Source organism: Hordeum vulgare, chromosome 1H (assembly GCF_904849725.1).
Source record: "Hordeum vulgare subsp. vulgare chromosome 1H, MorexV3_pseudomolecules_assembly, whole genome shotgun sequence".
NCBI classification, from domain to species: Eukaryota; Viridiplantae; Streptophyta; class Magnoliopsida; order Poales; family Poaceae; genus Hordeum; species Hordeum vulgare.
The window spans coordinates 332,789,977-332,814,849 of NC_058518.1; the positions used below are offsets into that span (position 1 = coordinate 332,789,977).

Here is a 24,873-nt window from a genome sequence, read left to right on the forward strand (position 1 = left end):
AAACTATGTATATGCTCATTGCTCAACCTCCGTCAAGCAAAAAGTGTGATTATACTCAACAAAAAGGAAGATCGTTGTCTCAAGCAAACTACACCGAGCTCCCAGCAGCTGGCCAAAGCCTGATAGATGTGGGACGCAACGATGGCAATTGCCAAGCAAAGCCATACAGAGAAAGATCAAACAGCACAGTTTGCTCAGAGGCAGAACCAACGCCCGGTGAGCAACCAGATGAAACAGCGATGAAGTTGTAGAATCCAATAATAAATCCATTAAATCAGACTACACACATAATAGAGTAGATACACCCATAGACAGGCCATCGGCCCAACATTGTGTCCAACAAAACCACCACCTAATAATGCTACTAGACAAGGGTATGCATGGAAAATAGGTCTGGCAACAACTGTCTAGAAGCACTTCCTGTGGACGATAGCTGGACCAGACTCTTCGTACTCTGCCCTGGAGATCCACATCTGCACAAGAAATGGACATGTCAGAAACTTTCAAATAGCAGAATGGCTCAAGAACCAACAACCATTGGGGCAAATTTTGCCCTTACCTGCTGGAATGTGCTCAGAGATGCAAGGATAGACCCTCCGATCCAGACACTGTACTTCCTCTCCGGTGGAGCAACGACCTTGATCTTCATGCTGCTTGGGGCAAGCGCTGTGATCTCCTTGCTCATACGGTCGGCGATGCCAGGGAACATGGTAGACCCACCACTGAGGACAATGTTACCGTACAGGTCCTTCCTGATGTCCACGTCGCACTTCATGATGGAATTGTAGGTCGTCTCGTGGATGCCAGGAGCTTCCATACCGATGATGGAAGGCTGGAAGAGGACCTCTGGGCATCTGAAGCGCTCTGCGCCTATGGTGATCACTTGCCCATCAGGCAGCTCGTAGCTCTTCTCAACTGATGAGCTACTCTTCGCGGTCTCAAGCTCCTGTTCGTAGTCGAGGGCAACATATGCAAGCTTCTCCTTGATGTCACGGACAATTTCCCGCTCGGCAGTGGTTGTGAAAGAGTAACCCCTCTCAGTCAGGATCTTCATGAGGGAATCGGTGAGATCCCTACCGGCAAGATCAAGACGTAGGATAGCGTGTGGAAGGGCATAACCTTCATATATTGGGACTGTGTGACTGACACCATCTCCAGAATCCAAGACAATACCTATTGACCAAAACAAAATTGCAACGATCAGCAATCACAGAGCATAAATCCATTTTGTTTCTACTTGATGAAGATGACATAACAGCGAAAGAGAATCTGCACATAAATACAGTTGTTCTTTTTTCACTTACCAGTGGTACGCCCACTAGCATATAGAGAAAGGACGGCTTGAATAGCAACATACATGGCAGGGACACTGAATGTCTCAAACATGATCTGTGTCATCTTCTCCCTGTTGGCCTTAGGGTTAAGAGGGGCCTCTGTAAGAAGAACAGGGTGCTCTTCAGGTGCTACACGGAGCTCATTGTAGAAGGTGTGATGCCAAATCTTCTCCATGTCATCCCAGTTGCTTACGATTCCGTGCTCGATGGGGTATTTCAAAGTCAGGATACCCCTCTTGGACTGGGCCTCATCACCAACATAAGCATCCTTTTGCCCCATCCCTACCATGACACCAGTGTGGCGTGGACGGCCAACAATACTAGGGAAAACTGCACGTGGAGCATCATCTCCGGCGAAGCCAGCCTATGAAAGATGAAAACAATTAGCCCTTAATGAATTTTAAGATAAAAATATGACAGCCACAATAAGAAATTATGTTATAGAATGTGACCAAGTAATCACAATTACCTTGACCATTCCAGTTCCATTGTCACAGACAAGGGGCTGAATGTCCTCCGCGTCAGCCATTTATGTTAACTGATCTGCATATAATAAAACAGCTTATTCAAACAGGGCCTAGAAAAACTGCCAACTAATACAGATTAAACTGACCATACGAAGAAAGAAGAGTTGTTCTTCCTACACGAACGTGAGTTACAAGGACAGCAATATATTTCTCGAGTATTTACCAGTTAATATAGCCCAAATACATTTCACTGATAACTAAAATAATCACTGAAATACATTTACAGCAGTTACTTAGGTTACTGACTGAAATGACAGAGATTATTCAAACAAGAGTATTTAGTTGTACATCAAAAGGCACTTGTATTATAATAGAATAACACATATCAACTCCACGGATTCCAACAGTATACATCATTCAAGAAAATTCAAATTCCTAACAAAATGTTGGTCCGAACTCTGAAGCACCAGCAGACCAATCAGATTTGATCTCTTAGGTAGTAGGTTAACGCATGTTACTGATACATGTGTATTCTCAATCAATTTTGGTATATGCATTGGTGGCTAAAACGATTGAAACAGAGACTGGACAATTTATGATTTGTCTGACTGGTTGATACAAAGCATTGGTCATTTTTCTGACGAGACAGGAGAACCTTAAGGCATATATGCTCGTGAACAACCATGCTCTTTTTCTCCCTTTTTGAAAGAAAAAAAAAACAGAATCCTATGACTAGGGAATTTCAGATAGTACAAAACATGTTATTTCTGCCACTTTAAGGTGCCATGTCAGACAATGACACCATCGATCTGCTTGTTTTCTTTTGTGAACTACTAGTCCATAAACTATTTTCAGGTGGAGGCACAAGATAACAACAGCCAATCACACACACGGACACACAACCACCACCAGTCCAGCACGACATACACATGCAAAGAGAGGCAAGATTGCTGCATGAACATGGACGCAAAAGTACGAAACAAATACTCAGATTTTCGACTAGCCGTTACAGATCTGCAATTTTCTCAGAAAATACAGTACGCCCAACTTCGCACCCTGGTAGCGCAGCACACGGCCATCAACAGATCTACTGCAAGACTACTCCCTCGCCACCCCCAACGAACAACATAGCTAATGAATCCCGAAGCATCAGCATCAGCATCTGCCGCGAAACCCTTGGTCCCACTGATCGGATCCAGCGTCCGACAGAGAAACACGAGATGAAACAACCGTCGAAACGCACGCCCGCAGCCGCGACGCGGCTAAGCTACCGCCCCAACGACACCTCGATCTCTAACCAGCGGTAGGAAAAGGAGGGGGGAAAATAACAGCACTGGAAGCGACTCGAAGGCGGCCGGGGACTCGAGAGAGGTGGACGGACGCTCACCTGGAGCGAGAAGACCTGGGGAAGTCGGCGGCGGCGGGAGGAAGCGAAGGGCGCAGGCGAATGGTGGGTGGGGAGAGGGGGGAGGAGGAGGGGCGAGATATAGGTGCGGTGCGAGGGCGTGGGAGCGGCGAGGGTGGTGGCCGGTGATGGTGGGAATGAGATGTAAAGGAGGCCGGTGACGCACTGGAAAGTTGGGCAAGGACGGACTGGAGAAGGGAGAGGGAGAGGGAGATGCCCCGCTGTCTACGCGGCCGTGCCAGCGGGGAATATTTCGCACGTCTGGGCCATCCAACAAAATCGCTTTTGTCCCCAAGAAAAAAATCGCTTTTTTTTCCTTTCCGTCAATATTTTACTTACATGCACAATGTTGGGTTGGACAGTGCTATGGCACGTAGTACAATTTATGCTATTTTGTCCAAGAAGATCTATAAGTCGTCGAAGAAGCGTTGGTTAGAGTATCATCCTACGTAAATCAGGCTTGCAATCCATCATCATTGATTCAAGAGATAGAAAATTTGTACCATGCGATAAACTATTATGAAAAAGTCTTACCTTCCACCGGCTGATCCGCGCTATCCATCCATCGGCCGCTCGTTCGTTGGATCTCGCCTCGACCTAATAACCGTTTCTTGAAACTGGACCGTTGTTTTAGAAACTGGGCAGTTGTTTCAGAAACTGGAACAACGTCTAATCACGAACCGTTTCCTGAAACTGGGTCGTTGTTTCAGAAACTAGGCAGTTGTTTCAGAATTTGAAACAGCGTGATGACCAACTTCCCAGAGACCGGGAGGCGACGGAGGTCGGCGGGGGAGAGGTACTCGAGGAGGACGTGGTAGCGGAGCACGTCGGCAAGGTCGGACCCATGGCGGCCGCGAACGCCGAGGGCGACTACGGAAGGTCGGCGTTGGGCACGGCGAGCAGCGTCAGCAAGGGCCGCCTGGACGTCGACGGCAGCGGCCGGAGGAGCGCCAGCAGCAGCAGCCCCGCCAACGCGAGGAGGACGAGGCACCGCAGATCTGTCCCCGCATCTATTGTTTTCGCAACGCGACTATTGTTTCTGCAACTCGACCTCTGTTTCAGAAACTATTGGATGAGGGGACGTAGATCGGACGGTTGCACCGATACATCCAACGGACGTTGAGGTGGCGGATGTTTACTAAACATCCGTCGGTGGACGCGTAGCAGCCCCCAACTATTATAGCAGAAAGTGTTGAAATCGTCACACTAATTGCAAACCAATTGCTCTATTTAAAGGACACACCTACTATAAAGATTAAAGTTAGCCATTAAATATGGAGCACACACTCCCATAGACTCTGCACCAACAACGTAGGATGAATTGGACATCGTTGAGGTAAAAAAGAGACAAGAAAAAAAAATCATTTCAACATGTCAATGTCGCAGCTACCTCTTCGGTGTTGCTGAGGAAACAAAGCCTTGGAAGAAGAAAAGACAACGGGTGGACATGTTCCTACTCCTCTTGTTGCCGATGAGGCTACCAGACGGGGAGAAGGAAAGAGACTGATGTAATGGCATTGGAGACAAACTTGGCGGCTAGGATTTACAGAGGCTGCATTCAAGTCTATTTGATGGAAATATGTTCAGTAATAAAATGGTTATTATTATATTTCTTTATTCATGATAATCGTTTATTATCCATGATATAATTGTATTCATTGGAAACTAAAATACATGTGTGGGTACATAGACAACAAAGTGTCCTTAGTATGCCTTTACTGAACTAGCTCGTTGATCAAAGATGACTAAGGTTTCCTAGGTATAGACATGAGTTGTCATTTGATAACGAGATCACATCATTAGGAGAATGATGTGATGGACAAGACCCAAACCTTAAGGCTTAAGCATAGCGTTTGATCGTATCTAGTTTACTGCTGTTGTTTTCTGCATGTCAATGTATCTATTCCTATTACCATGGGATCATGCAACTCACTGACACCGGAGGAATGTCTTGTGTGTATCAAAGTCCCAACATAACTAGGTGATTATAAAAGGTGTTCTACACGTATCTCCAAGGATGTATGTTCACTTGGCATGGATCAAGGCTGGGATTTGTCACTCCGTGTGACGGAAAGGTATCTCGGGGCCCACTCGGTAATACATTATCACAGTAAGCTTGCAAACAATGTGACTAAGTAGTTAGTCACGGGATCTCGTATTACGGAACGAGTAAAGAGACTTGCCGGTAATGAGATTGAACTACGTATAAAGATACCGACGATCGAATCTCGAGCAAGAAACATACCGATGGACAAAGGGAAGTCCATACGGGATTAGTCGAATCCCTGGCATCGTGATTCGACCGATAAAGATCTTCGTAGAATATGTGGGAACCAATATGTGCACCCAGGTCCCGCTATTGTTTATTGACCGTAGAGGTGTCTCGGTCATATCTGCATAGTTCTTGAACCCACAGGGTCTGCACACTTAACGTTTGGTGATGATATAGATATAGTTGAGTTATTGTGTTGGTGACCGAAGGTTGTTCGGAGTCCCGTATGAGATCCCGGATGTCAGGAGGAGCTCCGGAATGGTCCGAAGGTAAAGGTTTATATATAGGAAAGTGGTATTCAGGTTCCGGAAAAGTTTTAATTTTTTCGGTATTGTACCGGAAGTGTCGAAATGGTTTTGGGGGTCCACCAGGAGGGTGCCACCCATCCCGGTGGGGGAAACATGGGCCTAAGAGGTGGCGCACCAACCCCTTGTGGGCTGGGCAGCCGACCCCTAAAGGGCCCATGCGCCCATGGGTAGGTGGAGGAGGTGCCTTGGGGAGGCAGTGTTGGAGAACATTGCATGGGAAACAAAAAAATTCCTACGCACACACAATACCTATCCATGGTGATGATCATCTACGAGAGGGGAGAGTGAATCTACATACCCTTGTAGATTGCTAAGCAAAAGTGTATATAACACGATTGATGTAGTGGAACATCTCCGCGATTCAAATTGCAGCCTGTCCTGCGATCTCATCACGATCCGTCCCGCGATCCCATCACGATCCATCCTGATCCAGTGCCAAATGGACGGCACCTCTGCATTCTGCACACGTACAGCTCGATGACGATCTCAGCCTTCTTGATCCAGCAAGAGGGGCGGAGAGGTATATGAGTTCTCAAGCATGGCGGTGTGGTGGTGGTGATGGTGAACAAATCCAGCAGGGTTTCTCCTAAGAACTGCCGAACTAGACTAGAGGAGAAACAAATCTAGAAAGAGTGAGGCAATCGTGTCTGATTTCTATGTCTCAAAACCCTCAAAACCTCTAGTATATATAGGAGGAGGGGAGAGGAGGCAGCCTTGGCCCCTACTCCAAGGAGAAGGGGGCGGCCGAACCCTACAAGGAAGAGTCCACCACCCATAAGGGAGGTGGACTACTTTGGGAGGACTCCTCCTTCCTTTCCTTTTAAAGGACTTTTGCCTTTTATCTCCACTCCTAGCCGCATGGGATTTTGAGAGAGGCTTAGGACAGACCACCAGGGGCTGGTCCATCTCCTCACATCCCATAAGGCTCTTGGGTCGTCACGCCCCTTCCGGTGGTCCCTCGGTACCCTCCCGGCACTTCTGGTACACTACTGATGAGCCCGAAACTTTTCCGGTGACCAAAATAGGACTTCCTATATATCAATCTTTACCTGTGGACCATTCTGGAGCTCCTCGTCATGTTCAGGATCTCATTCGGGACTCCAACAACCTTCGGTCACCAACACCTGTAACTCAACTATACCGAAACGTCACCGAACCTTAAGTGTGCAGACCCTGCGGGTTCGAGAACTATGCACACATGACCTGAGACACTCCCCGATCAATAACCAATAGCAGGACCTGGATGCCCATATTGGCTCCTACATATTCTACGAAGATCTTTATCGGTTGAACCTCTATGTCAAGGATTCATTTAATCATGTATGTTGCTCCCTTTGTCCTTCGGTATGTTACTTGCCCGAGATTCATCGTCAGTATCCCTATACCTAGTTCAATCTTGTTACCGGCAAGTCTTTTTTTACTCATTCCATAATACAAGATTTTGTGACTAACTCCTTAGTCACATTGCTTGCAAGGCTTGTTGTGATGTTGTATTACCGAGTGGGCCCCAAGACACCTCTCCGTCACACGGAGTGACAAATCCCAGTCTTGGTCCACACCAACCCAACAAACACCTTCGGAGATACCTGTAGAGCACCTTTTAGTCACCCAGTAATGTTGTGATGTTTGATACACACAGGGTATTCCTCCGGTGTCCGGGAGTTGCATGTTCTCATTGTCATAGGAACAGATACATTGACATGCAAAAAACAGTAGCAATAAACTGACACAATCATATGCTACGTTTATAGTTTGGGTCTTGTCCATCACATCATTCTCCTAATGATGTGATCCCGTTATCAAGTGACAACACTTGTCTATGGCCAGGAAACCTTGACCATCTTTGATGAACGAGCTAGTCAACTAGAGGCTCACTAGGGACAGTGTGTTGTCTATGTATCCACACATGTATTTGAGTTTCCAATCAATACAATTCTAGCATGGATAATAAACGATTATCATGAACAAGAAAATATAATGATAACCAATTTATTATTACCTCTAGGGCATATTTCCAACAGGCGAGAGTCCTCCCTTTGGGCACCCATCTCCCTTGTGGGAGATGGACTCCTCCCCTCTTGGCCGGCCATCCCTCCCTTGGAGGAGGGGCCAAGGTCGCGCCCTACCTACCCCTTCCACCTATAAATAGAGAGGGAGGCAACCAACACACAAAGCTTTCGCGGTGCCCTCCCTCTCTCTCGCTAGATCATTTTCTTCGTCGCGTGGCGGCAGCGCTTGGCGAAGCCCTGCTGGGATCGCACCACCACCACCGCCCCCACGCTGTCGTGCTGCCGGAGAACTCAACCTCTACTTCACCATCGCTAGCTGGATCGAGGAGGTGAAGGCGTCATCGAGTTGTACATGTGTTGAACGAGGAGGTGTCGTCCGTTCGGCACTCGATCAAGACGTTCATGATTGCATCGCGGGACGTATCGTGATTGGATCACGAAGACATTCGACTACATAAACCGCATTTCACAACGCTTCCACTTAGCGTCTACAATGGTATGTAGATGCACCCCCCTCTCATAGATGTTTATCTCCATAGATTGATCTTGACGAGCGTAGGAAAATTTTATTTTCCATGCAACGTTCCCCAACACTATTGTGATTAGAGACAACTCCTTTTTGTTGTAACGAAGAAATTGGAAACTTTACACTTGAGTAGAAATTGTACAATTGTTTTGTGCTTTTGCGGACATTTTTTTTACGTGACATCCTTGTTTTTTTTAATAATATTTTGACCATTATTTTCGTCAATGGTAATATTAATTATATGGAACATAGAGTATGCTGTTTGAAACAATTTATAAATTAAATGGCATATAACCTGCGTTTTGTTGGCCAAAGTTGAACATCAAAATGCATGTGTGCCATGTAAGTAGGCATTGAACGAACAAAAAAGATACAAACATTTGTTTGGATAACAAGTTTGAAAAATGCATGAATAGGATAAACACATGAAAATGTTTGCCGGTGAAAAAAAAAGAAAAATCTTTGCCTTGATCTTACAGAGTTGAGTTCTACAAGGATGTTGGAGTGGATGTTCAAATTCCAGTGAAATTGAGGCACACATGGTTGTGAGAATCGCGATTTTATTGTACAATTTTACGACCTTGTAGTCCAAACTAGCCATTACGACTCTACAAGTTTAGTTAGTAAAATCGAGTTTCTGTGATTCTGCTAGTTAAGATTATATGATAAAGTATGAGCTCCGACTTGGTTGAGAATCATGATTCTTACTACCTTGCAGGAACATGACCAATCCATGAATTTCGGTACCATCATTTATTTGATTCAAAGGCAATGCACATTAAAAATCCTAGGAACTTGAAATCTAGAAAAAAAGAGTACGACGAGATACTTGTAATCCAAAGAGCGCGTGAGAGAGGGAGCAAAAAAAGAATGATAAAACATAACATTTGCATGTTCAATGTCGAGTAAAGTGATTCCGCGACATTGCTAGACATGGAACAATAACAAGTGATAGGGTAAAATTTAAACAATTATGGCAATAATACGAAAGCGTCGTTAATGGCAATGCGAAATTTCTTTGGCAGACAAATTTTCACACACCTAAGAATGACATGAGTAAAGTGTTGTTCATGTTAAGAATTAACTGCATGTGATGCACTCTTATAGCTTTTATGAATCTTTTAATTTTTGGGTTACTCAAATTAACGATCTAGAATCATGCGCATGCTTTACAGTTGGAGGGAGTGGCATGACTACGACCCTGTTTGTTTACACGGACTAGACTAAAAAAAGTCTCTTTTAGTCCCTTGTAACCGAACGGGGGGAAATTTTCTTTAAGGGACTAGAAAAAAACTCTATTGGAGGGACTTTTTTCTTTAGTCTTTGGAACTAAAAAAAGCCTAGTCCCTTAGAACAAAACACCCCCTACATATTGGCCACATAGAACTCTTATTGATGTGAAACACGTAGGACTCTCTAATATTTTGTTACTCACAATAATCTTAATTCTCAAATGGAACATATGTTCCCTTTGGTTTGGTTCTAAATCAAGGTACACATTTGTACCATTTTTTTTTATAGAAATCGTTGTTACTCCCTCTGATTCATAAGGCTAGCCATAGTGGGAGTAACTTAGGTACTCCCTCCATCTCTGTTTATAAGTTCGTCACATGTATTTAGGTCGTCAATTTGACAAACTTAATGATAAGCATATATTATAAAAAAATATATCATAAAAAACTTTAGATGTTCTATTTTCTAATGATATAATTTTTATATTAAACAATAGATTTTATATAAGTCAAATTGACGATCTAGATACACGTGTGTGCCTTCTAAACTGTGATGGAGATAGTAGTATCATGTACTTGGGACTAGCAAACATGCTGATATGGCAAACATTTAAAGAAGAGAGAGATGGTTAGAGTAACATAGATAGATACCATAACATGTGTCATGCATGTTAATAAATGATGTCATCTATGATATTATGTTATGATACTATGCAGGCTGCCCGTAATGGGAGTATCATAGATAGCATCATGCATGCCAACTAGGCAATTTTGATGATGCGACATATAATTAAATAAAGAAAGAGAGAATTGAGTATCATATCATGATACGGTATCATATTAAATGATGTGCTAATATATGTCTTGCATGACAATAAATGACGTACCCTATGATACTAACATATGATACTATGCATTACGGATGTGATATCATACACTAGTATCATATGCATGATACTAGTATATGATACTAGCCATTACAACCAACCTTATGAAAGTAGTATCATTCAATAGTATCATATGCATGGTACTATTATATGATACTCCCCACTATGATCAGTAAGTGGTGTGATTTTAGTTTAAATTATAAGCCGTACTCCCTCCTTTCCGGTTTATAGGGCTTAAATCTGAAATCTCATCAACCAAGGTGAATTGTGAGTGTATGGCACTAGTTTTAACTAGCCAATGAAATATTTCTCACATATTCAATTTCCAAGACAATAAATGTAGCATCATCCTTCTCATTGGACTTGCATGATGGATGTAGAAAACGATGCATGTCATCTCCTTTTTCTAAAGTTTATGAATTAAATATGACGTGAGACTCAAAGCACTTTAACTTTATTAGACTCAAAATGAGCTTAATATAATAAAAATCTGAAAATTTTAAGATGAACCATATAAACCGGAAAGAAGGGAGTATGTCCTTACTGATGAACAATGTAAACAAACCTGTGGAAGTGGAACCTTAGCAGTTCCGCTGTCGAGCCGTCACTGGCAGCCATTGCGAAAGAGCCCATCAATGGTCGCACACTTTCCAAATTGCATATATTCATAGTTGTCGTACTACTACGCCTTTGAGTTGTCGTCGCCCCTTTTGAGCTGGTAGGCGCTCGTGACCCGTAGGATTGGGAGAGGAGAAGGAAAAAAACGAGGTGGCTACTGGCGTTGGTGCGGAGGACGGTGGCTACTGGCGTTGGTGCGGAGGACGGTGGCGCGGGACCGGACGGAGAGTGGGTGGGCGGCACGGCAGCTGGCTTTTATCATCCGCCCACCTTCGTTTTAGCTTTACGGCAACGCCTCCACGACGCCAACATCTTCCCACGTCGTTATGCGGGCACATGCTTTGGAGCGTCCCTCTCGTGCAACCGTCGCCATTTCTGTAAGCTCCGTTTTTTTCCTCTGAAGGCGGGTTGGTTTGGTTTCCTGTCGTTGGGGTTCCGCACTTTCCACGGCGGCCACGGCGAGGTCAGGCGCAGTGCGACCGCTCGGCGCATCAACGCACGCGAAAGATTCCTCCTACGGCACCCGAGACCATGCCCGTGCCCAGTTTGCTTCGTCGTGGACTTCACGACTTGGCTCGTGCATGTGGTGGCTTGAGTGGCCGTGTTCTCGGCACGAAATGCACGCAGGTATACAGATGTGGCTCTCCGCTAGGTGCCGAGCACTACGACGCTGTCTTTGCAGTTTGCACGGCCCGGAGTTAGCACTAGCAGCCAGGATCACGTGTACGTCGTATGCCATTGCCATCCATCGGTACCACGGGTAGCGCGTACGTACCAGCGAGCAACGCTGGATCAGTAGCTCTGCGCACCCTCGTGGCTGCTCGGCACGGCGAAGCATGCACCAGCCAAGGTCCGTGATGCTTGTCCAGACCAATCCGGCCGAGTTTTCTTTTGCATATATTCAAGAGCGTGGTCGCTACAGCTCTCTTCAGACTTCAGAGCGTCACCAGCAATGGTGTTGGTACCCTTCCCCTATCGCCTAGTCACCCGAGCTCTGCCGGTGCTCTTACTGGCAGCTCTTGTATCTTCGAATGCCGAGCCAAAGATCACCCGGCAGGTTGTCCTCCCGGCTGATGAACACCTTGGCAACGAAAGGTTCCCAGCCCACGAACAAAGGATGGCTCCCGCCGGCCGGACATCGCCTGAGCCGCCGTGCTGTGGTCGCGATCATCAGCGGCACAAAGCTCTGTTGCCACCGTCAAGGCTTCTTGGACTGAGGACACCCGTCGTTACTCCGCCCCCGCCGCAGCAGGGCAGGCGGCGGTCCAGCAAGCGGCCGCCGCAGTTTCTGCCGCCACCGCCACCGCCACCGCCACCGCCTCCGCCGTCACCGCAACGATAGCAGGCATCGGTTGTCCATTTCCCTGCATGGAGCTTTGGCTTGTTCAGGATAGACAATCAATACGGCTTTGCGTGCTAAGAGTTCTTTAGTTTGGTGTTTCCGATCAGCAATGGAAGTTCAGGGATTGTACCTTGTCGACGTTCTACACCTTGGCTTTAAATATTCTATACTACTGTTAAACAAGCAAACGAGAACTTTCTTATGTGCATCCAGCAATTAGTATAACAAAATACACGAATCAATCAACACCACACAATTAGTTTCACAAATCCTAATTCAACAATCAGCATTTACCTAATACATCTATGTGTGCACTTAGCAAATTCCCATGACTGACCGTGCTCCACCTCCACCACCCAACCTGCAGCACGTAATCCCATCAGATCTCACCCCTTCCTCGAGCGTGGGACACCCACCAGCGAAGGAGCTCGAGCTCGCGGCGCTCTGCCGCTACATGGCTAGAGGACGCCCCAGGCTTCAGATATGCGCATAGCAATTAACAGAGGCGCAGTGAAAAAGTTGCAGCGGCTCCTCGCTCAGATCCAGCCCCTTGAGTGTGATTCCTCCCGCATCCGGGCGAGGTGGAGGCTACCGTGGTGTCTCGGAACGGCGGGTGGTGAGACACGGGCAGAGATGCTCCTCACCGCTGGCGTCTGGATCCGCGCCATCGAGCCGTGCCCGAGCTTCTCGAATGATTCTTGTGGCGGCGACGGCGACGACCACGGCATAGCGAAGCGATGACCGGCGGCAGCCCAGTGTCAACGTGCAGGGGGAGATGCGTTTCACGGCCAGCGTTCGGATCCGCACCATCGAACCGTGCCGGAGGTTCTCAGGATGGTGGCGCACGACCCATGGAGCACAACCATGGTCGGATCTTAGGGAGCACAACCATGGACGAATCCCAGGGAGCACGACATAGCGCGGCCGAGGACCCCCTGCTACTTTCGCTTGCAAGACCCCCATCCTTGCATAAGAGCACCAATCGCCTGCTCGGTGGCCATAATTTCTATGCGTATTTTGCTTCTTCTTACTTTGGATCCCTAACTAGCGAGCCTGTTTCTTTCTCTGAATTTTTCCCCTTTCACTATCACACACTTTGATTTAGCTGTAGCTAATGCAGACCATGGGTGGTACAGATCACTAGCTAGCCAGGTCTGCATCTTTCTCTGACATTCTCCTCATTCACTAGCGAGGTGTAGTGTGATTCTAAAAAAACGTATTGACGAGATGAACCTTGTGATTTCTGAAGTAAACAACATGTGCTAGATTTTACTCTAATTTGTTGTGCAAAGTACCAATGCCAACTTTACACCTGCCTGGCAACATAACATCAACAGTAATCCTCCGGTGTGGTCGAGTTCGACACATGTTTGTGCGGCTTTACCTTGGTTCTACTGCCCTCCATTGTATTATCTTTTATTTGTCTAGAATCAGGTTTTGAATCAAGTATTTAGGGCCATTTTTCATTAATTGGTTGAATTTTGTTCTGTAGTTGTTGTCGGCATTGTCCATTTGGTCCGAAGTAGCATTTCCCCCCTGCGTGAAGATGATTTGACTCTGCTCTATCAGGATCAGACTGTTTGTAACCTACTGATTTAATTTGTAGATTACACGAGCTCATTTGAGGAGAGGGAGGTACAGGTATTACTCTTACTATAAAAAAGTGTGTTTCTCTTAACATAAAATAATTTGAACCCTTTTTTCCCTTTCTAAATATAAACTACGCCTGTGATGCTGCATTGATATTTTGGTCTGATTTTCTCACAAACCAATAACATCATAGGAGGGGATTCATGTAGACAGATGAATGTAAATTATAAAGCATCTTAACACTGCTTTTGCATTTAATATGTTATTGTTGGGGAACGTCGCATGGGAAACAAAAATTTTCCTACGCGCACGAAGACCTATCATGGTGATGTCCACCTACGAGAGGGGATGAGTGATCTACGTACCCTTGTAGACCGTACAACAGAAGCGTTAGAGAACGCGGTTGATGTAGTGGAACGTCCTCACGTCCCTCGATCCGCCCCGCGAACAATCCCGCGATCAGTCCCACGATCTAGTACCGAACGGACGGCACCTCCGCGTTCAGCACACGTACAGCTCGACGATGATCTCGGCCTTCTTGATCCAGCAAGAGAGACGGAGAGGTAGAAGAGTTCTCCGGCAGCATGACGGCGCTCCGGAGGTTGGTGATGACCTTGTCTCAGCAGGGCTCCGCCCGAGCTCCGCAGAAACGCGATCTAGAGGAAAAACCGTGGAGGTATGTGGTCGGGCTGCCGTGGAAAAGTCGTCTCAAATCAGCCCTAAAACCTCCGTATATATAGGTGGGAGGGAGGGGGCCTTGCCTTGGGACTCAAGGAGCCCCAAGGGGGTCGGCCGAGTCCAAGGGGGAGGACTCTCCCCCCCCAAACCGAGTTGGACTAGGTTTGGTGGGAGGGAGTCCCCCTTCCTTCCCACCTCCTCCTTTTTTTTTCTTTCTCTCTTGATTTTCTTCTCCTTGGCGCATAGGGCACTTGTGGGCTGTCCTACCAGCCCACTAAGGGCTGGTGTGTCTCCCCAAAGCCTATGGGCTACCCCGGGGTGGGTTGCCCCCCCCCCCCCGGCGAACTCCCGGAACCCATTCGTCATTCCCGGTACATTCCCGGTAACTCCGAAAACCTTCCGGTAATCAAATGAGGTCATCCTATATATCAATCTTCGTTTCCGGACCATTCCGGAAACCCTCGTGATGTCCGTGTTCTCATCCGGGACTCCGAACAACATTCGGTAACCAACCATATAACTCAAATACGCATAAAACAACGTCGAACCTTAAGTGTGCAGACCCTGCGGGTTCGAGAACTATGTAGACATGACCCGAGAGACTCCTCGGTCAATATCCAATAGCGGGACCTGGATGCCCATATTGGATCCTACATATTCTACGAAGATCTTATCGTTTGAACCTCAGTGCCAAGGATTCATATAATCCCGTATGTCATTCCCTTTGTCCTTCGGTATGTTACTTGCCCGAGATTCGATCGTCAGTATCCGCATACCTATTTCAATCTCGTTTACCGGCAAGTCTCTTTACTTGTTCCGTAATACAAGATCCCGCAACTTACACTAAGTTACATTGCTTGCAAGGCTTGTGTGTGATGTTGTATTACCGAGTGGGCCCCGAGATACCTCTCCGTCACACGGAGTGACAAATCCCAGTCTTGATCCATACTAACTCAACTAACACCTTCGGAGATACTTGTAGAGCATCTTTATAGTCACCCAGTTACGTTGTGACGTTTGATACACACAAAGCATTCCTACGGTGTCAGTGAGTTATATGATCTCATGGTCATAGGAATAAATACTTGACACGCAGAAAACAGTAGCAACAAAATGACACGATCAACATGCTACGTCTATTAGTTTGGGTCTAGTCCATCACGTGATTCTCCCAATGACGTGATCCAGTTATCAAGCAACAACACTTTGTTCATAATCAGAAGACACTGACTATCATCGATCCACTGGCTAGCCAACTAGAGGCATGCTAGGGACGGTGTTTTGTCTATGTATCCACACATGTAAATGAGTCTTCATTCAATACAATTATAGCATGGATAATAAACTATTATCTTGATACAGGAATTATAATAATAACTATATTTATTATTGCCTCTAGGGCATAATTGCAACAGTCTCCCACTTGCACTAGAGTCAATAATCTAGCCCTCACATCACCATGTGAATTACATTGTAATAAATCTAACACCCATACAGTTCTAGTGTCGATCATGTTTTGGCCGTGGAAGAGGTTTAGTCAGCGGGTCTGCTACATTCAGATCCGTGTGCACTTTGCATATATTTACGTCCTCTTCCTCGACGTAGTCGCGGATGAGGTTGAAGCATCGTTTGATGTGTCTGGTCTTTTTGTGAAACCGTGGTTCCTTTGCTAAGGCAATGGCACCAGTGTTGTCACAGAACAAGGTTATTGGATTCAGTGCGCTTGGCACCACTCCAAGATCCGTCATGAACTGCTTCATCCAGACACCCTCCTTAGCCGCCTCCGAGGCAGCCATGTACTCCGCTTCACATGTAGAATCTGCTACGACGCTTTGCTTGGAACTGCACCAGCTTACTGCACCCCCATTAAGAATAAATACGTACCCGGTTTGCGACTTAGAGTCGTCCGGATCTGTGTCAAAGCTTGCATCGACGTAACCTTTTACGGCGAGCTCTTCGTCACCTCCATACACGAGAAACATCTCCTTAGTCCTTTTCAGGTACTTCAGGATATTATTGACCGCTGTCCAGTGATCCACTCCTGGATTACTCTGGAACCTACCTGCCATACTTATGGCCAGGCTAACATCCGGTCTAGTGCACAACATCGCATACATGATAGAACCTATGGCTGAAGCATAGGGGACGGAGCGCATATGCTCTCTATCTTCATCAGTTGCTGGGCACTGAGTCTTACTCAATCTCGTACCTTGTAAAACTGGCAAGAACCCTTTCTTGGACTGTTCCATTTTGAACCTCTTCAAAACTTTATCAAGGTATGTGCTTTGTGAAAGTCCTATCAGGCGTTTTGATCTATCCCTATAGATCTTAATGCCTAGAATGTAAGCAGCTTCTCCTAGGTCCTTCATAGAGAAACTTTTATTCAAGTAACCTTTTATGCTCTCCAAAAGCTCTACGTTGTTTCCAATCAGTAATATGTCATCCACATATAATATTAGAAACGCCACAGAGCTCCCACTCACTTTCTTGTAAATACAAGATTCTCCAACCACTTGTATAAACCAAAATGCTTTGATCACCTCATCAAAGCGTTTGTTCCAACTCCGAGATGCTTGCACCAGTCCATAAATGGATCGCTGGAGCTTGCACACCTTGTCAGCATTCTTAGGATCGACAAAACCTTCGGGTTGCATCATATACAACTCTTCCTTAAGGAAACCGTTAAGGAACGCCGTTTTGACATCCATCTGCCAGATTTCATAATCGAAAAATGCAGCTATTGCTAACATGATTCTGACGGACTTAAGCATCGCTACGGGTGAGAAAGTCTCATCGTAGTCAACTCCTGGAACTTGTGAAAAACCCTTTGCCACAAGTCGAGCTTTATAAACGGTCACATTACCGTCAGCGTCCGTCTTCTTCTTAAAGATCCATTTGTTCTGAATAGCCTTGCGGCCCTCAGGTAGTATCTCCAAAGTCCACACTTTGTTCTCATACATGGATCCTATCTCAGATTTCATGGCTTCTAGCCATTTGTTGGAATCTGGGCTCACCATTGCTTCTTCATAATTTGCAGGTTCATTGTTGTCCAACAACATGATTGATAAGACGGGATCACCGTACCACTCTGGAGCAGCGCGTGATCTCGTCGACCTGCGTGGTTCAACAGAAACTTGAACTGGAGTTTCATGATCATCATCATTAACTTCCTCCTCAACCGGCGTCGCAATGACACAGGTTTCCCCTTGCCCTGCGCCACCATCCAGAGGGATGAGAGGTTCGACAACCTCGTCAAGTTCTATCTTCCTCCCACTCAATTCTCTCTAGAGAAACTCCTTCTCGAGAAAAGCTCCGTTCTTAGCAACAAACACTTTGCCCTCGGATTTGAGATAGAAGGTGTACCCAACTGTTTCTTTTGGGTAACCTATGAAGACGCACTTTTCCGCTTTGGGTTCCAGCTTTTCAAGCTGAAGCTTTTTGACATAAGCATCACATCCCCAAACTTTAAGAAACGACAACTTTGGCCTTTTGCCATACCACATTTCGTATGGTGTCGTCTCAACGGATTTTAATGGTGCCCTATTTAAAGTGAATGCAGCTGTTTCTAATGCATAGCCCCAAAATGATAACGGCAAATCAGTAAGAGACATCATAGATCGCACCATCTCTAATAGAGTACGATTACGACGTTCGGACACACCATTACGCTGTGGTGTTCCAGGCGGTGTTAACTGTGAAACAATTCCACATTGTCTTAAGTGAGCACCAAACTCAAAACTCAGATATTCACCCCCACGATCAGACCGCAGGAACTTGATCTTCTTGTTACGATGATTTTCCACTTGACTCTGAAATTGCTTGAACTTTTCAAATGTTTCAGACTTGTGCTTCATCAAGTAGACATAACCATATCTACTTAAATCGTCAGTGAAGGTGAGAAAATAACGATATCCGCCGCGTGCCTCAACGCTCATCGGACCACACACATCGGTATGTATGATTTCCAACAAGTCACTTGCACGCTCCATTGTTCCTGAGAACGGAGTCTTAGTCATCTTGCCCATGAGGCATGGTTCGCACGTGTCAAGTGAATCAAAATCAAGTGACTCTAAAAGTCCATCAGCATGGAGTTTCTTCATGCGCTTTACACCAATATGACCTAAGCGGCAGTGCCACAAAAATATGGCGCTATCATTGTTAACTCTAACTCTTTTGGTCTCAATGTTATGTATATGCGTATCGCTATCAAGATTCAATATGAACAATCCTCTCACATTCGGTGCATGACCATAAAAGATGTTACTCATAGAAATAGAACAACCATTATTCTCTGACTTAAAAGAGTAACCGTCTTGCAATAAACAAGATCCAGATATAATGTTCATGCTCAACGCAGGCACTAAATAACAATGATTTAAGTTCATCACTAATCCCGACGGTAGCTAAAGTGACACTGTGCCGACGGCGATTGCATCAACCTTGGAACCATTTCCTACGCGCATCGTCACTTCATCTTTCGCCAGCCTTCGTCTATTCCGCAGTTCCTGTTTCGAGTTGCAAATATGAGCAACAGAACCGGTATCAAATACCCAGGCACTACTACGAGAGCCGGTTAAATACACATCAATAACATGTATATCAAATATACCTGATTTTTCTTTGCCCGCCTTCTTATCTGCCAGATACTTGGGGCAATTGCGCTTCCAGTGACCCATACCCTTGCAATAGAAACACTCCGTTTCAGGCTTAGGTCCAGCCTTGGGTTTCTTCGGCGGATTGGCAACAGGCTTGCCGCTCTTCTTCGAATTGCCCTTCTTGCCTTTGCCGTTTCTCTTGAAACTAGTGGTCTTGTTCACCAAAAACACTTGATGCTCTTTACGGAGTTCAGACTCTGCGACTTTCAACATCGCAAATAACTCGCCGGGAGACTTGTTCATCCCTTGCATGTTGTAGTTCAACACAAAGCCTTTGTAGCTTGGCTGCAGTGATTGAAGGATTCTGTCAGTGATAGCTTCTTGCGGGAGTTCAATCCCCAGCTCAGCTAGACGGTTTGAGTACCCAGACATTTTGAGCACATGTTCACTGACAGACGAGTTTTCCTCCATCTTGCAAGCATAGAATTTATCGGAGGTCTCATACCTCTCGATCCGGGCGTTCTTCTGAAAGATAAACTCCAACTCCTGGAACATCTCAAATGCTCCATGACGCTCAAAGCGACGTTGAAGTCCCGGTTCTAAGCCATACAAGACTGCACATTGAACTATTGAGTAGTCCTCCTTACGTGCTAACCAAGCGTTCTTAACATCCTGATCAGCCGTAGCGGGTGGTTCATCTCCTAGCGCAGCATTAAGGACATAATCCTTCTTCCCAGCTTGTAAGATTAGCTTAAGATTACGAGCCCAGTCTACAAAGTTGCTTCCATCATCTTTCAACTTAGCTTTCTCTAGGAACGTATTAAAATTCAGGATGACTGTCGCGTGAGCCATGATCTACAACACAAATATATTCAAAGTGGACTTAGACTATGTTCAAGATAATTAGAGTTTAACTTAATCAAATTATATGCTAAACTCCCACTCAAAAAGTACATCTCTCTAGTCATTTGAGTGGTTCATGATCCACTTACACTATCCCAAGTCCGATCATCACGTGAGTTGAGTATAGTTTCAGTGGTAAGCATCCCTATGCTAATCATATCAACTATATGATTCATGATCGACCTTTCGGTCTCATGTGTTCCGAGGCCATGTCTGCACATGCTAGGCTCGTCAAGCTTAACCCGAGTGTTCCGCGTGCGCAACTGTTTTGCACCAGTTGTATGTGAACGTTGAGTCTATCACACCCGATCATCACGTGGTGTCTCGAAACGACGAACTGTAGCAACGGTGCACAGTCGGGGAGAACACAATTTCGTCTTGAAATTTTAGTGAGAGATCACCTCATAATGCTACCGTCGTTCTAAGCAAAATAAGGTGCATAAAAGGATTAACATCACATGCAATTCAGAAGTGACATGATATGGCCATCATCACCTGCTTCTTGATCTCCATCACCAAAGCACCGGCACGATCTTCTTGTCACCGGCGCCACACCATGATCATCCATCAACGTGTTGCCATCGGGGTTGTCGTGCTACTTATGCTATTACTACTAAAGCTACATCCTAGCAAAATAGTAAACGCATCTGCAAGCACAAACGTTAGTATAAAGACAACCCTATGGCTCTTGCCGGTTGCCGTACCATCAACGTGCAAGTCGATATTTCTATTACAACATGATCATCTCATACATCCAATATATCACATCACATCGTTGGCCATATCACATCACAATCATACCCTGCAAAAACAAGTTAGACGTCCTCTAATTTTGTTGTTGCATGTTTTACGTGGTGACCAAGGGTATCTAGTAGGATCGCATCTTACTTACGCAAACACCACAACGGAGATATATGAGTTGCTATTTAACCTCATCCAAGGACCTCCTCGGTCAAATTTGATTCAACTAAAGTTGGAGAAACCGTCACTTGCCAGTCATCTTTGAGCAAAGGGGGTTACTCGTAACGATGAAACCAGTCTCTCGTAAGCGTACGAGTAATGTCGGTCCAAGCCGCTTCAATCCAACAATACCGCGGAATCAAGAAAAGACTAAGGAGGGCAGCAAAACGCACATCACCGCCCACAAAACCTTTTGTGTTCTACTCGAGAAGACATCTACGCATGAACCTAGCTCATGATGCCACTGTTGGGGAACGTCGCATGGGAAACAAAAATTTTCCTACGCGCACGAAGACCTATCATGGTGATGTCCATCTACGAGAGGGGATGAGTGATCTACGTACCCTTGTAGACCGTACAGCAGAAGCGTTAGAGAACGCGGTTGATGTAGTGGAACGTCCTCACGTCCCTCGATCCGCCCCGCGAACAATCCCGCGATCAGTCCCACGATCTAGTACCGAACGGACGGCACCTCCGCGTTCAGCACACGTACAGCTCGACGATGATCTCGGCCTTCTTGATCCAGCAAGAGAGACGGAGAGGTAGAAGAGTTCTCCGGCAGCGTGACGGCGCTCCGGAGGTTGGTGATGACCTTGTCTCAGCAGGGCTCCGCCCGAGCTCCGCAGAAACGCGATCTAGAGGAAAAACCGTGGAGGTATGTGGTCGGGCTGCCGTGGAAAAGTCGTCTCAAATCAGCCCTAAAACCTCCGTATATATAGGTGGGAGGGAGGGGGCCTTGCCTTGGGGCTCAAGGAGCCCCAAGGGGGTCGGCCGAGTCCAAGGGGGAGGACTCTCCCCCCCCAAACCGAGTTGGACTAGGTTTGGTGGGAGGGAGTCCCCCTTCCTTCCCACCTCCTCCTTTTTTTTTCTTTCTCTCTTGATTTTCTTCTCCTTGGTGCATAGGGAACTTGTGGGCTGTCCTACCAGCCCACTAAGGGCTGGTGTGTCTCCCCAAAGCCTATGGGCTACCCCGGGGTGGGTTGCCCCCCCCGGTGAACTCCCGGAACCCATTCGTCATTCCCGGTACATTCCCGGTAACTCCGAAAACCTTCCGGTAATCAAATGAGGTCATCCTATATATCAATCTTCGTTTCCGGACCATTCCGGAAACCCTCGTGATGTCCGTGATCTCATCCGGGACTCCGAACAACATTCGGTAACCAACCATATAACTCAAATACGCATAAAACAACGTCGAACCTTAAGTGTGCAGACCCTGCGGGTTCGAGAACTATGTAGACATGACCTGAGAGACTCCTCGGTCAATATCCAATAGCGGGACCTGGATGCCCATATTGGATCCTACATATTCTACGAAGATCTTATCGTTTGAACCTCAGTGCCAAGGATTCATATAATCCCGTATGTCATTCCCTTTGTCCTTCGGTATGTTACTTGCCCGAGATTCGATCGTCAGTATCCGCATACCTATTTCAATCTCGTTTACCGGCAAGTCTCTTTACTCGTTCCGTAATACAAGATCCCGCAACTTACACTAAGTTACATTGCTTGCAAGGCTTGTGTGTGATGTTGTATTACCGAGTGGGCCCCGAGATACCTCTCCGTCACACGGAGTGACAAATCCCAGTCTTGATCCATACTAACTCAACTAACACCTTCGGAGATACCTGTAGAGCATCTTTATAGTCACCTAGTTACGTTGCGACGTTTGATACACACAAAGCATTCCTCCGGTGTCGTTGAGTTATATGATCTCATGGTCATAGGAATAAATACTTGACACGCAGAAAACAGTAGCAACAAAATGACACGATCAACATGCTACGTCTATTAGTTTGGGTCTAGTCCATCACGTGATTCTCCCAATGACGTGATCCAGTTATCAAGCAACAACACTTTGTTCATAATCAGAAGACACTGACTATCATCGATCAACTGGCTAGCCAACTAGAGGCATGCTAGGGACGGTGTTTTGTCTATGTATCCACACATGTAAATGAGTCTTCATTCAATACAATTATAGCATGGATAATAAACTATTATCTTGATACAGGAATTATAATAATAACTATATTTATTATTGCCTCTAGGGCATAATTCCAACAGTTATTTCAAGTTGATGTTTTCTGTCAATTGTTGACTCGCAACAGCCTATGACAGACTCTCATAGACCATAGTAATGGGTTGTGTACGCCATTTCAGAGCAATTCTGATAAATATATAACGAGTCTTGCTTGCATCATGCTTGAAAATACTAAATTTGTTATCTGCAGGACAAAGGGAAGATCCAAAATAATTATAAAAAACAAAGGGAAAAAGGAGAGTTATGCACGAATCAGAGATGACATACTAAGGAGGTTTAGTGCCTGAAATCATAACTAAGTTGAGTCTGCATTTCCCAATGGTAAGGAAACTCTGTGTAACACACCAGCAGACATGTCATCAGATACGTCCATTTTTTATGCCGAGACCACTCACACGTATGATGCATTCTTTCTCAAGGCTTGATGTTGATTTTGTGATGTTAATACATATTTGCTTATCACCTGGAGCAAAGATACTACATCCTTTATATCATATTTTAAATACATGTGTTGCTCATAATTTTGAGTAGATGAAGGTAATATTTTTTCTCTACTAATATGTTCATAGAAATCAGAAAGAAAGAATACTAATCTTATACTCTTCAGTTTACTTTTTGACTGACATTTTTTTTATGGTTTGGAGTTTATGCCGATGGAAACATATGCATAGATATCCTTCAGAGCCGGTGTAGTCCAACATATGCACTAGCTAATATCCTTACATTCGTCCAGTAACTAGAAATAAGCAGCTCAATTATTTACACATCAATGTTTTGTTTGTTACATATACGAGATCATATATATCTGAAAATGTTTTAACTTGGGACATATTTGGGTAGTCTTTAAGCGCATATCATTTTTAAAGTCTTGACTTAGGAATGTTGTTTTTTACATGATCAGACCCTGTTGTCCAGTCTTCTTATGTTAAACTGTAGCACCTTTCTACTTCTTGGTTTAATATGTTCTAAATTAACCTAACACATACACATTTAACATGTTTAAGATGTTCCATCTTATCTTATGTTCTATTTGAGGTGATATAGACCATTTGAGAACTTCTTACACTTGGAACTATTGCTTTGCACAATGCATAGGAAGGATTAAATCAAGCTCTACATCATCCAATGATCCGTCATCATGCTCCCCTGTTACCATGACCGACTCATCTCTGCTATTCTATTCTCTGAGCCTACCATGGGTTTAATGTTTTTTAACTGCATTTCGAACTAGGCTTAACTTACTTATGGACATACTATGTTGGGTAGTTCATGAGATTTCATATACATGTTGTTGATGTTGTTATGCTGCTTCTAAGTCATGTAATGGCAATAATATACAATTATTAGTATGTTTTGTGTTAGAATATTATTTGTGCAATTGCTCCATCGAAAGTGAATGATCTCAAAGGAAGACAATTACATAGACCAAGAAGAGCACATGCATATGTCGTACAATGTGGTTCTAGATATTCATTGGTTTTTTATGCACTATTAACGACTTGGCAACCTGAAGAATGAACATGTGCGTTGCACGTGCACTGTTACTACTATTAGGTAATCTTATCTTTTGTTAAGTACTATATAGGTACTTTGATCTTTTGTTACATCCTATAGGAATTACAACCACATGTTAATGGAATACTTCATTGGAATATGAGTGTACTTTCTTTAAGATGTACTACAGAAATACTTGATTTTGCGGT

At 45.2% G+C, this 24,873-nt stretch overlaps 1 protein-coding gene and 1 long non-coding RNA gene across 2 annotated transcripts; one reads left to right on the top strand and one right to left on the bottom strand.

The window, feature by feature from the left end:
* Nucleotides 1-240: 240 nt before the first annotated feature.
* On the bottom strand, nucleotides 241-3,458 carry LOC123434401 (actin-2). Its single transcript, XM_045115511.1, has 5 exons — nucleotides 3,189-3,458; nucleotides 1,804-1,877; nucleotides 1,305-1,698; nucleotides 560-1,173; nucleotides 241-473 (listed from the first exon to the last, which is right to left on the bottom strand). The coding sequence occupies exons 2-5, from the start codon at nucleotides 1,861-1,863 to the stop codon at nucleotides 408-410; spliced, it is 1,134 nt and encodes a 377-aa protein (XP_044971446.1). The 5' UTR covers nucleotides 1,864-1,877; nucleotides 3,189-3,458; the 3' UTR covers nucleotides 241-407.
* A 9,293-nt stretch (nucleotides 3,459-12,751) lies between these two features.
* On the top strand, nucleotides 12,752-23,991 carry LOC123410444. Its single transcript, XR_006613041.1, has 3 exons — nucleotides 12,752-14,041; nucleotides 23,361-23,491; nucleotides 23,815-23,991. It is a non-coding gene; the product is annotated as an uncharacterized LOC123410444 (long non-coding RNA).
* The last annotated feature ends 882 nt before the right edge of the window (nucleotides 23,992-24,873 follow it).